The sequence below is a fragment of the Chroicocephalus ridibundus genome, chromosome 1, assembly GCF_963924245.1.
Source record: "Chroicocephalus ridibundus chromosome 1, bChrRid1.1, whole genome shotgun sequence".
Classification (NCBI taxonomy): domain Eukaryota; kingdom Metazoa; phylum Chordata; class Aves; order Charadriiformes; family Laridae; genus Chroicocephalus; species Chroicocephalus ridibundus.
The window spans coordinates 186,722,120-186,736,888 of NC_086284.1; the positions used below are offsets into that span (position 1 = coordinate 186,722,120).

The following is a 14,769-nucleotide window of genomic DNA, read 5'->3' on the forward strand; positions in this document are numbered from 1 at the left end:
GCCAAGACCTGTACAGAAGAAGGATTTACTGCAGCACAGAAAATCCCACAAACATCAACGTGTGGAACACCATTTCTGTGACATATGTACAATACATATCCACATGGACCTGGCAGAGGAAAATACTCGAGGATGCTACCAGTGGTAATGTCAATAGCAAAAGTTGTTCCATGTTTGACTTAATGGAACTTTTTGCCGTTTTTTTACACTGAAAGATTCAAGAATATTCAGAATTAATCATTAGAAAAGTGCTACAAAATTACTTCATTAATATTATACTTTAAAGATCTAAACTTTCAAAGACTTCTTAAATCTGAGAACACTGAAATCGTAGACTAATTCAGGTTATAAGGAACCTCTGGAAGTTACGCGGTCAAACTCCTGCTCAAAGCAGGGCCGACTCTTCAGCTAGATCACATTTCTCAACATTACATCCAGTTGGGTTTTGAATCTCTAAGATGACAGAGATTGCACAGCCTCTTTGGGGAGCTTGTTCCCATGTTCAATCAACTCTTGTGATTATTTTTTTTACTCATGAAATCTAATTGGAATTTCCCTTGCTGCAACCTCTGCTCATTTCCCCTCATCCTTTTCACTATGCTCTCCAAGAAGAGTTTGTTTCACTACAACCCCCAATTAGGTAGCTGAAGACGGCAGGAGGGCTTCCACAACCAGTATCAAAACTCCTTTGTTTAGAACTAAAACTAGGAGATTCCTCCCTATTGACAGGTTTTTGAAAAACAGACAAAATTAACAGACACTTATTAGAAATAATTACTTCCGCTACTATGAAGCTGAAACAATGCAAAACAAAACCAAGATGACACTCAGCTTGTAAATTCTTGGAAAAAAACAGAAGCTGCATGCATGGTGATTACTGGCACAGCAAGTAACTACCCCTTCTGCATCATAAAGAACATTTCCTACTTAGTACCACAAGTCAGTATTGGTCTATTTACTCACTGAAGAAACCTCTACAAGTGAGAGGAAAGCTGATGGAGTCATTTATTAGAGTTAACTCATATTTGGAGGGAAAAGCAACAGAGAGGCAGAAAGAAAGTATGGAATGCAACTGTGTGTCACTCCACAACTTAAGAAAATGTTCATAAGAGCTCATTTGCCCCTTTCTCAGGTTGGGATAAAAGGGTGGGAAGTTGCTTACAGAAGAATTAATTTTCAGAGTTACGCAGTATTGCCTTCAGAAAGAAAAGGAACAGACCCACAATAAGGCTTCTCTCATCTGCCTCCAAAAATTTAACCTGTCAAATTTACCAGACACACTTCAAAATTCTGGATCACAAATACCTAAGACAAATACTGTCTTAAGTAAGATGATGCTGAGCACTGGGTGGTGAACCAAACAGTGCAGAACTGATAGAGAAATTGTACTGTCAATATACTTTTTTTTTTTTTTTAAACAACAGGTAAAACCTACCTATTGTTTGGTACTTAAAAGAACAGAAACAACACTGCCCACTAGTATTAGAAGAATCACACGATGCTTACCTGCGACCACATTCTGAATATTTACCAATATTTTTTAATATTAAGGCAGCTGTTAATCGGATGTGTTTAGTTATTGGTCCCTCTTTTTCATCCTACAAAAGTACAGAGAAAAAATATGTAAAAGCTCCATAGTACCAGGCAACAATTAATATCTAATACTTGAGTCAAACAATACTAACTGTGAAATCTCTGAAGACAAGGTTTCTTGATCCCCTCCTTAATGCCATTAGGGCAGCACTTGGATGATTCACAATGGCCTTCTGTGCTCTGGGAGTAGAGGCAGTACCCCCTGCAGCTGGCTGCCTACATTAGTAAAGAAAGAATTCATAAAAATAAGCTTTGCACCACTTTCTGGAAGATTAAAAACTCTGAAAATTTATTTTGACAATTTTTAACCTATCTGAACAGAGACACAAAGATCCATTAATACCTGGTGCTGATACATGATTTGCCTTTTGTTTCCACAGAGATAAACCTTATTGCAAAGCCTTCAGAAGAGTCATGGGCTGTATTTTATGTGAAAATACACTTCTCTTGAAGAAGTGCTGCTCATCACCCGTGACATTTGTGATGCAAAAGTAATATATTGTACTAATGACATAGCCACTTCCTGAAGTGCACCTATTTAAAGGAATGTTTTATCAGATAGGATTTAACAGGAACTGTGATAGCAGCTATGCAAATGTCATCTGAAATTTGGCCAGAGAATGCCCTTAAAATATAGCTGTTCTACTCATCGGGACCATTAGACACTATGACAATATAAAATACATATTAACTGTGGTTAGTGAGAAGTAATATAAAGTAATATGATTTAAGTTATGATGTAAGACATAAAACATCTAATTGTTAAATCAGATCAAACATTTGTAAAACCAATTACCTGTTACTGCAGCTTTCAGACTTGAGATTAATAAATTAAGCAAGGCATTTTATAAAGCTGGTACAAATAACAAACATAGCAGAAGCAAATTCTCCATTTTCAGTATTAACACTGAAGTCAAAGCTATTTCACGTAAAACTTTTAAATTAGTCATACAATTAGAGTTTAGAACATAGAAATATGCAACTTCACTTAATGAGTAAGACTCATAATGTCACCTCAAAGGGAAGTTATGCAGTATTGATGGTGAAAAGTATCACCACGTTTCAATATACTGAACAATATAATTATGAAGTCTTTTAAAACCCTAGTAGAACCTGATAAGAACATCTCAATATACTAGAAATATACGGTAGTGCTTACTTGCAAAGGCAGCATAAATCAAATGTAAATGTTCCAATTTTTAAAATGAAAGTTAGCCTGTAAGAGTATTATTTAGGCATAAATAAAACTTGAATTGTCTATTCAGTGAGACTTTCTTCGTAATCTGAAATTCTAACAACAAGGAAGCCTAGTTAAAAATTAGGAAAAGGGTTCATACGAGTGGTCTTAAACCACAAAACAGAAAATTAAGAAGTGGTAACAGACTCCTCCCTAAAAACTCAGCTCATAATCACACTGTCATTCTCCCCTGAATGGGAATAAGAGTTTGAAAACCTTCATGAAGTAAAGGGAGAAGGGCAGGGGCTGCATTAAGAAACTGTTAGGCAATGACATCTGTTTCTAGGAGACTGAGTACCACAGTAAAGGAATTATCATCTTCATTTTTAATTTCTGGAACATTTTGTTTTCCTTATATTGAGAAGAACAAGGATTCATCAAACGGAGGCTGCTCGGAATATCTCTCTTCAACAGCTATCATACTATATTTTACAAAGTTGAAGTACTATTGCCTCGATTCTAGAAACATTGAAAAAGACAATTGCAATAACATAAGAAGATATTAAAAGATTGTCTTCTCTTCTTGATTTTGGAAAAAACAAGTTGATAAAAAGTGACTGAGACATCAAGTGGACTGACGTGTCTGTGGGCAAGTATCTCTCTCAAGAAACATGCAGATTGCTTGAATTTCTTTAATTATATTATCAACTTAAGTTCAAACCATGCCATTCATCTTGTGATTTAAAGTTACCTCCTGCCCCACTCCCATGGTGCATGATGAGGATTTTTGGTAGCTCATGCTACCACCTTTGCTTCAGTGGCAACAAGGAAAAAAATTAACAAGAATCCAAAAAGATTCAAATGCACAAAGCTACAGTCAACATACATACAGTTAATTGCTAGTGCTACCTGACCTTCCAGAGTGTAACATTCAGCTACCTCTGAAAACCAGAAGAGGAAGAGTTAATATAATACAACTTTAAAAGCAAAGAAATACAGAACTAAGGTATACAACCAACTCTGTAATGCCGCTTAACTTTGCGTACCTGGTTCCATTACAGATTTTTTCAAGTAAACATGGTGTTATGATAGCCATAAATGATGACCGATTAGGGGAATGGGCCCTCATTTGTTATGCTGTGCTCTCCACAGATTTCACTTCCAGCACCAATAACACTCACTCTATACACACTCTCCGAAGTAGGTGTAGTTTTACTAAATGGTGAGGGATTAAGTGAAGAAAGTTGGCCTAATTAATGCCTAAAAATTGATGGCTTCATCTCAGCACCAGTTCTTTAATTTGTTTCAGCTCCATACCAGAGTTTAGTCACATGGACTATCAGTGGTGTGCCGATATATTCGACAAGTTCCTAGGACTCAACAAAAAGTAAATTAAGAAAGGTCTCATCCCTTCCTTTTGTTCCAGCCCACCTCCTGTACTGGTGGTGTTCAACTGACTGTAAGGCAAGTGTATTCCACTCATCTGGCAAACCCAGTTTGTTGACTGATTAATTTTTTTTTAAAAACAGAATTGATTTACCATGCAATTGGACAAAAACTAAAGCTAGTTCTCTCACTGTAAGCAGTGCATAGTCACAAGAAGGAACACAGGATGTCAGGGAGAGTCAAAACATCCTACTTTGAGTAATGGAACGCTCTTATTTCAACTTGCACTCTGAAATCACACCCTTAGTATCTTGTGATATTGCAGTCTCAATATTTCAGAGACAACTGGTTGTGCATATAAATTTCTACTTTCCGAATCTGACCTAATTAGGGAATTCTGCCTTAGAAGAGGGGATGTATGATCATTTTTGCTAATACAAGTACTTGTGACAATTTTGAAGAAGCCTGTGAGGACACAGAGCTACTGGATGTGTTATCTGTGTGATGGAACATTTTTGAAAAGGCAAAGTTGAGATCACAACATGCTAGTAGATGGTATCAGCCCTACGCTTCCCACTTACCAAGTATTTAAGACTACATTACCATCATCCTTCATTTTGTGGTTTTCAGAGGTCTGAATGTTGTTCAGTGTAATGAAACAAGGCACCATAAAGCAATCCTAAGTCTATGTTAAGAAGTTCGTTTATGTTAAAAAATAAAAGGACTCCCAAACTAAATTTCTCAGCTTTCATGCTCAACTTTCTCTACTGCCTCCAGCAGCTTGGTAGCAATTTAACTGGCCACAGAACAGACTGCAAAAATCTGCCCGAGACCATGTAATTACATCTTCAGCTTGCAACAAAGAGATTCCAGTGAGTTACTAACAAAGACCTAGTCTTAATATACTTATACATGTAACCGAACCCTGACTAACTCCAATATTAACATAAACATCCCCACAACCCCACAGCAACAGGACTGTGCTCTCCAATATTAATTCCAGATGGTTAAAATCATTTTGGGAAAGAGGAGAGCCGAAGACGGTTCCAGGTAGCAGCACAAAATTAGAAGACTCAGAGGAGTTGGCATTTATCTGGTTTGCCTCTCTAAAGGGAAGTTTATTACTAGAGTTCCTGGATCAAATCAGCACAAATTTAGACCACAAAACTGGAAGGAATACAGCCAGTTACAAGACTATCTATCTCAGCTGTATGAAATAGCTGAACCGTACATAACGAATAACTTTCCATTTGGATCACAAGCACTTTCCTGTTACAATAAAAGCTATAAAATACTATCCAGTTGGGAACAATTAGGAGAATATGTTGAGAACAACGTTCATCAAAGAGTATTGACCTATATACCTTAAAAAATTACCTGGCCTTTTTATAACTGCAACCACAACTCCCACATCAGAATCTATTCCCTCTTTTTCCCATTTTGTCTTACTGCGATTGACCTCAAATTTGATTACTCTTACAGACCCTACACGTGCAGAGTTTCACTTGATAAGCCAAGTTATAAATACACAAATTCTTCCAATCATTTCTAATCCTTTTATTTTCACTACTGCTAATGAGGCTCAGGTCTCTTACTTATTGGAAGGCTTCTGATTTCCTGCTTGTCCATGTTCATCTTGCTTTAACCCTGCAAGCAAAGCATCTCTGGAACAGTGCTTATCCTGTTTGAGGAAAAGAGAAAGACAGTGAGAAAGGCATGTGAAAATTTACCACGAAATCCGTACTATTTTCTGAAGTGATATGTGAAAGAAAATCTGCACCTGTAAATGGGTAATGAAGGAAAACCTCTGCCGCTGGAAAGGTTCACATCCCTCCCATAAGCACTGCCCTGGGTAGACATCTTTTCCTCCATGTTCAGTTGCTGCGTGATAGAAAACTTGTGATGGTGTTTGAAACCACCTAGAAAACGAAGGGAAGGGGAATTTAAGTTGTTTTGGGGTTTTTTTTAGTTAATGGTAAAGCACAAATGTCACAAACATAAACACATACTGGTTAAACGTTTTTATTTTCTGAAACAAGACATGCATTGATAAAATGAAAAGTCAACAAATCTTAAAAGGAAAAATATGTACATATATAACCAGTGAGCTACTAATAAATGGCAATATGGTTTTCCCAAATCCAACTGAAATATCATGCTTCTATTTTTCTATTTATACTTTACCAAAAAAATAATGCATGTTAATTCCAACAGATCCATTCTCTGCAATACAAGCAAAATACAGTAATAAAAAGCTAAAAAAATTGGGTTTCATGTATTCCTTTTCCTGTTTTCCTTCTTTACTGGTAGTCATACTCAGAAAAAGAGACGTGCACCATTCATCCTACTTGCTCTCAATACTGCACGCTTGTCAAAACTGACAGAATAAGAGATCAATCTAAAATTAGTGCTCTTTAGCACCTGAATTCTAAATATCAGGAAAATGGCTAGATGTCATTTCCTGATGCCCACAGAAGTTGAAAAATGTCACTTATGTGACCCTTTTTAACATCTTCACTTAAACCTCAATTTTTAAATGACTTTCCAAAACCTCAAAATAAGCACCTTGCCTGCCGAGAGCCCCAAAGCACAGGGCATGAGGTATTTAAGGAAATGAAGTGCTTCTGCATCAGTAGAAAAGATGAAGTTGTCCTAAGCCTGGCCCTGTAATACTCTCGACAGTGTATTTTGTATTTTCTGTATTTGGTGAGAGCTCAGGCATGACATAACGTTACAGTGAGCTCAGCCCAATCAGGGCTTTCTTCCTTTTTGAAGTGGTAGAAAAGTTACAACCCACTATGAATGCCACCTCAAAATACTGGTGAGTCAACAGTTCTTAAACAGTTTCAAATTGTCACATAGACAAAAGATGTGTTATTTTAACGTGTATCAGACGGTAATGGAGAACCACCGAATTTCAAACACTATTAAATGAATGTAGTGAATGACCAAAAGTGTGCGGTTTTTTAGTCTAGATACACCTTAAAATGTATCAAGTGTTACAAGCATTACAAATTACATCCCTTACTTCAACAGAAAAAAACTGGCCAAGATAAACAAAAAGACTTAGCTGCTTGCAATTCATTTCAGTACAACTACCGCAGCTCATCAACACCTACTTAAGGCTTGGACAGAAGAGGTCTAGAAACCTAGCTGCTGCTGTTTGGGAAGTCATTACCACCAGCTGTCTCGACACACTTGCTGGACGGATGCCACTGGTGAAGAGGAAACACATGCACCCACCTCAGCCACTCAGGTTCACATGCCAGTATTTTAGTTTCAGTTCCCAAGAAAAGTATTTGTGTTAAGATGTTTGACTGAAGTCACTGGGCTGAACAACGCCAAGAGGGAGATGAGCTCCAATCAGACTTACAGCAAGCAGACAAAGACGAAGCAACATCTTAAACCTACCACAGTTGTTTATGGACAAGTTCAAGTCAGAACTCTCAGCATATGAACAGCAGATCAGTAGGTGCTTTGATCCAGCCACCTCCTTCCACATCCTACTACTCATTTCCATACTGCCCATTATGCAAACAGACTTGAAATCGATAGGTAGGCCTAAGTGTATAGATACTGTTACCTGAACCCCATAAAGGTGTCAAAGAGCTAATTTCACCCAGAGACAAGTCTTAGTAATTAAGTGAATCCTACTGCAATAACCACCTGTAATACACCAACTACCTTCTGCATAGGCAATAAATACTACTCTCTTAAAACGCATTCATCTTTTCCATGACAGTAAGCTCTTGCTGAAGGGAAGCTGGGAAGGAGAAACACCTCCCTCTTGCTGTTGGTCCAGACAGCCCATAGTAGGATATGAACATAAAGTGTTTTACATCTAGATTGGCTCAACAGCAAAAGCTGATGCTTCAGACAACAGAAAGACGTCTTTCCACAATAAAGGGGAAAGTTACTATTTAAACTTAAGCCTGGCACAAACCTATTTATGAATAATTCCTGGCACGGATAAAAGAAATTTCAGGGCATAAGTCAAGCCCAAAATGTAGTTTAAAAGTTTTATTCAACACAGCAAAGCTTTAAGAAAAATAAAGCTATTTCAGCTATGTTGGCTCATTCACTGTATAATACATTCAGTGTTACACTTCAATCACTGATCTAAGAAGATTCAAATTTACCACCATTTTGCAGAGAAAAACTATTTTTCCTTAAAGAAACACCTAAATATAGTAATAAAAGAAAAAGTTTAAGTCCTAAGAATACAGTCAGTTGAGTCCAGACTCTTGTTTCCCCACTTAATTTTTCCATCATTCTGTTCAGCTCCTGAACAGAACATTAAACTAATAGCTGCCTTGACAAGCAGTAGAGATTCAAGAGAATTTCCAATTTACATTTTAAATACCAAGCAATTCAAGAGCAGACATCTTCTGCCTACCTGTGAAACAAAATAGCAGCTTTTAAATTAAGCTGAATACAATTAGCAGTACTTGCAGACAGCTGAGCTTCAAAGGAAAACACGTATGTTCTGTTACATCCTCAATGCAAAGCAGTGTGCTGACTGCCACCTTTCAGAGTTTTACTTCCACTTCAGATACTAAACCTGAATACATCTGCCAGAGGCCAATCATTACAACTATTTGCATAATTGAGCCTGATCTGGTTGTGGTCTTCAGACACTACTAAATTTGTTGCATTTTATTTCAAAATCTTGGTATAGTATTTCCTAATTCAGTTCTAAAAAACAAAACAGCAGAACCCACAGCCACGCCACTGGAGTCTTGCTGACTGCACCAGCCAAGTTAGCAGGTAGGAAGAGAACATACTATTGTATTTATTTGTATTTATTCTGATTCTCAATAAAATGTTTTTGAAGGCCTTCACTGCCTTCGGCAATACATCCTGTAAGGGCAACTTAATATGTTGTGAGAACTAAACTAAAGAACATGCATAGAGAAACAGGTGCAAATGACTGTAGCAAGTTTGCCTCCTGTCACATCTTTCCAGTTAATTGTGAACACCACAAAAGAAACTGTTCTATCATTCTAAAATGATGAACCTGCCCGCTTAATACCTAGGGAAAAAAAACTGCTGAACAATCATGAATGAAACACCAAGTAGTGGATGTAAAGTTCACATATACTGAAGACCCACTCAAAGAATATTCTTGTCTGCTTCAACTCAATAAAGACAACTAAGATACAGTTACAATAACAGGTGGTAATTCTAGATCTTTCTTTCTGACTGTTAGAAGCAGGAAGCCTACAGGAGATCTGATACTCTTGTTTTTAATCAGATTGCTGAAGGAATATGAATAAACAATATACATTTGAGGAAGATGCTAACTTAACATTTTGGTTCTCTCTTCACCACAGAGAATGCTGAGTGTAATGTTTATGTAAACTGTTTTTAGGCTGGGGCTGAACTACGAATTTTAAAAGTGAGAGACGGCATAAGAACAAGAGCTATGTGTCACATGGACTATAATCTAACAATGCAAAATCTCTGAAGGCTTTTGAAAATTATGAAACTTAACCATGAGCAAAAAAACCATACAGTAAGTAATGACAGGAGAAACTACAGCAACAGAAATAATACACTATCTTTGAAATAAAACATAGAGATCAGCTTGTGAGATATAGGCCTCGTAACTCTTAACTTCAGTCTCAGGAAAACTTACTGGAATAATATTTTAAGACAGATTTACAGAAAGACTGATAATGTAAGGTAATCATGATTGTATTTTTGTTCCTCCTGCCCCAAAATTTTTCTGCATATATTTGTATCCTAGTTCGCGCGTGACATGGGCTTTTCCATGGTTAGATGTCACCTCAACTATACACAACTCATCCTACGTAACTTTAGACACAGAAAAAAGCTGGCAACTCACTTATGCCTCAAAACTTTAGTTTAGCAAACTCTTCAAGACAGTGTAAATTGGTGAGGCTTCTGCTAAGAAACTGCCCCAGCTTTTCATTTCCACCTCAGTACAATCCACTCTTGTACCAACACAAGTGTTTATGCATCTATTGTGCAGCCAGTAGCGTATGGCTCTACAGTTATATTTATTAGTAGTAAAGGAGTAAAGTACAAAGTAAGTAAAGCCTTACATGTATTTCTTACATAGAGTGTCACCTACCTAAAAACCAAAAATCACTTTTAAGGTGAACACAGGGCAATGACTTAAGAAGCTCCAGATCTCTACAGTACCAAAGTATTATCTAAAACCCGTATGTCTGGCATTGACTTAATGATCTCTGCATTATGTTTGTAAGGAATGAAAGAAGCAGAAATTACAGCTTGAGGGTTTTACAGATTAACTGTCCTTCAGTATTACTTTAATTATGTTTAAATGCCTCATTTTCACTATCAGTTCCAAAGATTCAAACTTCTCCATCGTTTCAACCCAACTTTCTGAATGTCTACACACCAGCGTTCTGACAAATCAGCTGTCTTTATGCTCCCTTTGTATTGTTCTACAACGATGAAGTGTTTCACCCCTTTTCACGCCCATCCTGTATGTTACGCAATTTCTCTCACTGTTATCAAAGTGGCTATTTGACAACTACCTTTGTGTCACTAACCTGTATCCCTCACTGAAAGCTAAGCATATTCACAAACCTAAGTTATTTTTAAAATCAGTGTCAAGATATACATACTGTTAACAAGGGTAGTATCATGTTTTCATAAGCTTACATCCAAAAGTCTACTAGCTCACTCCTCTCTAAGTACAATAACAAATCAAAAAACATTTAATCATTTCTGCCTAGTCTTAAGGCTAAGTTCCTTTTTATTTCCTTTTGTGACAATGGAGTCCTGTGGCACACAAATCGTATCATAACTACTAAAATTAGTCATAATCTAAATAAGACTTTGACCAGGACATAGAAGTGCAACACCCTGCCTGCTCTTGCAAAACTGGAAACACAAGAAAGACTAAAAGCTGGGAACACAATAAAATGCCAAGACATGATTTGTAACTGCAGTACAGTAACTATTTTTGTACAGAGAACAAGCTTCCAAGCTAGGAATTATTTTGGTTTTTTTTTAACTTAACTACATTACAATATTTTATTTATTACTGAAGAACCAATATATTAAAAGAAAGCCACATAATACTATTTTATGCTCTGAAGTATAACTGAGAGCCGCTAAATGTCTCGCACTCCCCCATCTCAGCTTCAGTTTCCTCGACACTTTTCACTTTTTCTGTTCTCCACTGACAAAGTAGAAGGTAACTTAAGGAAACAGAACGGATAGAACTTGTAGAATCACCTTCTATATACGAGCATCTGTTATATATTAGTAAAAGGTAGTTAATAAAGGAGCTATTTACTTTTTACAAGATTGCCACAGACACATGAAGTTCTGTCCAGGTTTTTTCATTTGCTCTGCATGCTGACTTGCTGCAGTGTATGAAGGCGGCTGCAAATTGATCTGCTGCCCCTGTACTTGAACTGTTGGTATCGACGTTGCAGGTGTGCTCTGTAGAAAAAGTTAAAACACAGTTTTACACAGGGCTCATTTCAAGACTTGACATACGGTTTACTGTTTATTCAAAGATCTTTTGTTTTACACTTCAACCGACCACAGGTTTTCAGATTTTCGCACTTAGAACTCTGAATAAGCATTAATAGACATACAACTTTTACACTGTAGTATTTCTGCAGAAGTTTCTAATACTCAAATTACTAAACCTTATGCTTAAATTCAAATACAGAATTTACGATTGCAAAGGAATTTCTGAAGGGCACTAAGTGGCGCAAAGGTCAGCATTACTTTGCAAAAGCTTTATTTGTAATTTAAGAAAAAAACACCATGCAAACTTGAAGGGTTGCAATATTATCAGCACAGGCAGTAGTTTGCTTTCCTATGTAAATGTAGGAAAAACATTGCTAAAAGAATTAAAATGAGCACTGGTATATCTAAAACTGCTTTATGTTCTTTGATGAAATGGTTTTATGTGCCACATTAGTACACATCGGTCTGTGTTACAGAGTGTGTAAGGAAAGGTAAATTGAACAATGCTGAAGGAACATGATCACAGACCAGTAGGCTCAAACTATGACATTCCATTTTCTCTATAAAACTTGGCAAATTATATAATTCTTCAAGCTCTTGTAAAACCAGCCAGCACATATACCTTTAATACACAACATCACGTGCCCAGAATGCCTGAACATGCCATACAACTTGTATACAGTGAAATATAAACATTTCAGAAAGGAAAAAGATGTTTCCCTTGCAATATTACAAAGACACATTTTAACAGTGAATAAAAATTATCTTAAAAGTGACCTAAAAAGACAAAAACAAAGCCAAAACATGCCAATTTTATTTCTTTTTTTGAGTAACAGATAATGAATGCTGGACTTCCCCATTTCAGAACAGTGTTTATGTCAGAATACGGTTTCTCCCATTTCTTTTTTCCTGGAAGGCTCCGTCCAGCAAGACGTTTATAAAGACAATGACAGTAAAAAGATTAAGCTTTTGAATATTATCTAGGAATGAAGACTTAACATCCTTTTCTTCCCTAGTGTTAGAAAAGGAACATACCATGCTTTTAAAGAGACCAAACAAAACGACTTTCAAGTCTGTGTTTAAGAATATTATAAAAGCAGCATTTTCAAATGCTGCACACACCACTCTACATCTTTACAGCTCCATTACCCAACAGCTTTAGACTTCAACTGCAAAGAAACAAACAGTTAAGTGCAACTTCTAACATTTCATTTGCATATTGATCTTAAGTTTTCTTTCTGCTGCTCTTTACTGGCACCGCAGACAACAGTCACACAAGGTAACAATTTAATAACTATCACAGATCATACAATGCTAATAGCATGACCAAAAAGGACAGCAAAAAAAGCCTCATCAAAACCAAAACGCTTCCCTCATCCAAGCATAAATCCTGATAAAAATACGGCAAAACTCAGCAAAACTCTTGAGCACAGCACAACTATTGTATGATGCCTGTGATCTGTGCACATGAAAAGTTTTAAGAAAGGACTCGAGTCCATTAGTCATAACTACAAATTATTTTGAACTCTGCAATGATTTTCATCTGAAGACCTCTAAGCTATTTTACAGACTGGGTAATAAATCTTCACAAGGTATCTTTTAACAAAAGGTAAACACAAGTGGAGCATTTCAAGATCAAGGTCCCTTTAACAAGGCATTTTTAAAAGGAAGCTGAAAGTAAAATCATCAAGTGTCAGCAGTACAGTTTGTTTTGCCATCTTCACTTGGCATCCTGATATCAATACATTATGATGGTCTTTATGCGACTTTTTATCCCTATAGAACTTCTGTCTCATTTAATACACTGGAGAAAGAGTGAGCTTAGTGAATCAATTCAGTGTTTTATTTAATTCTCATCATTCGATGTGTGCTTCATGTATTATTCACTCCATTCTAAGCAAACCCTGCAATTAATCCAGAATTATGAATTTTCTCAAGGGTTTTTCTGGCAAGCTCTCTAGTGGTATTCAAAGGTTTTAATACTGTCTCATTAAAAAAACTGTTTATTTTAAACAAGGAGATCTGAGATATGCAACACAAAATGTTACATGCTGAAAATGAAAGAGCACAGGAAAGGAAACATATTTTCAGGACAAAAACTTAAAATTCAGTTTCCCCTTCTATTTCTTTCTACCCCCTTTTTTTTTAGTGAGGAAAAAAAAGCCGATAAATTGAATAGAAATACGTAAAATGATCGTTGTTGCTTAGAATTCTCTTATCACTGCTGTGATAAGAGTAGTTTCGCTCAAACTTCTAGCATTAGGCAGCTAAAACTTCCATGTATTTTGAAGTCAGATTTATTGCTTGCTTGCTTATTAACTGTGCTGATTACATTTTAAGATCAACAGATAAAGCAAAATTACGTTTGTTTTCCTAGGTATTATTTTAGAAATGTAAGTTATATGTTCGAACATCTCAAAGCTTTCCTCTCTTTGTTCAAGAAATCAGAAATAATGCTAATTTTTGTTTTCTTTTTTCCCCTCCATTTTCATATATTGATTTAGTAATGCATGATACACAGGACATCACTAAAATTAGGTATAGTCTTTGTTTTTCAGAAATGAAACTCCTTTCCAAAAACGTACCTAGAAATACTTGCTATTGTGCTACCACAGTACCGACATGCAATGATTATGTAAGATCACTTATTTATTTAACATACGGAACTATGACAGACATTTAATCCTAGTAAAGTCTTTCTGGGAAAAATAACATTGAAGAAAATTTCCCCACGGCATAATGATTTCACAAAATTTCCTCCTCTAGCAAAACCATTTAATCATTCCAGGTTCCTCAAGAAATCAAACTCCCAGTACTCTAGTACACTTGAAAGCACTTCATGGCATCTTTTTATAATCAGATTAGACCTCTCCATGATAGGATTTGCAAGTGCCACCACTTAGCACTTCTGCAAATCAGATCTCACTGGATCTCAGGACTGAAAGGTACCTCTAGAGTATCACCTATCTCAGTATAGTTTGCACTGAACTCTTAAAACATTTAGAAATGCAAACCCTTAATATCTGTACAATCTACTTACAGAACCAAGATACTACAGCTTACTTCAATAAGCAAAAGGAGATTCTGTCTCTGGACTCCATGACTTTAGATTGAGATTTGGTGGGGGGGGAGGG

General features: G+C 36.4%; 1 protein-coding gene across 2 annotated transcripts in view; it reads right to left on the reverse strand.

Annotated features, from left to right (window-relative positions):
- Nucleotides 1-14,769, reverse strand: part of ARID2 (AT-rich interaction domain 2) — a 106,333-nt gene that overhangs the window by 2,487 nt on the left and 89,077 nt on the right. For both annotated transcript variants that reach the window (XM_063323099.1, XM_063323098.1), the window contains 5 exons: nt 11,451-11,599; nt 5,937-6,075; nt 5,752-5,837; nt 1,686-1,809; nt 1,507-1,598 (listed from right to left, as the gene is read on the reverse strand). In XM_063323099.1, coding sequence (XP_063179169.1) covers nt 1,507-1,598; nt 1,686-1,809; nt 5,752-5,837; nt 5,937-6,075; nt 11,451-11,599 — 590 coding nt within the window. The remainder of the gene's footprint in view (nt 1-1,506; nt 1,599-1,685; nt 1,810-5,751; nt 5,838-5,936; nt 6,076-11,450; nt 11,600-14,769) is intronic.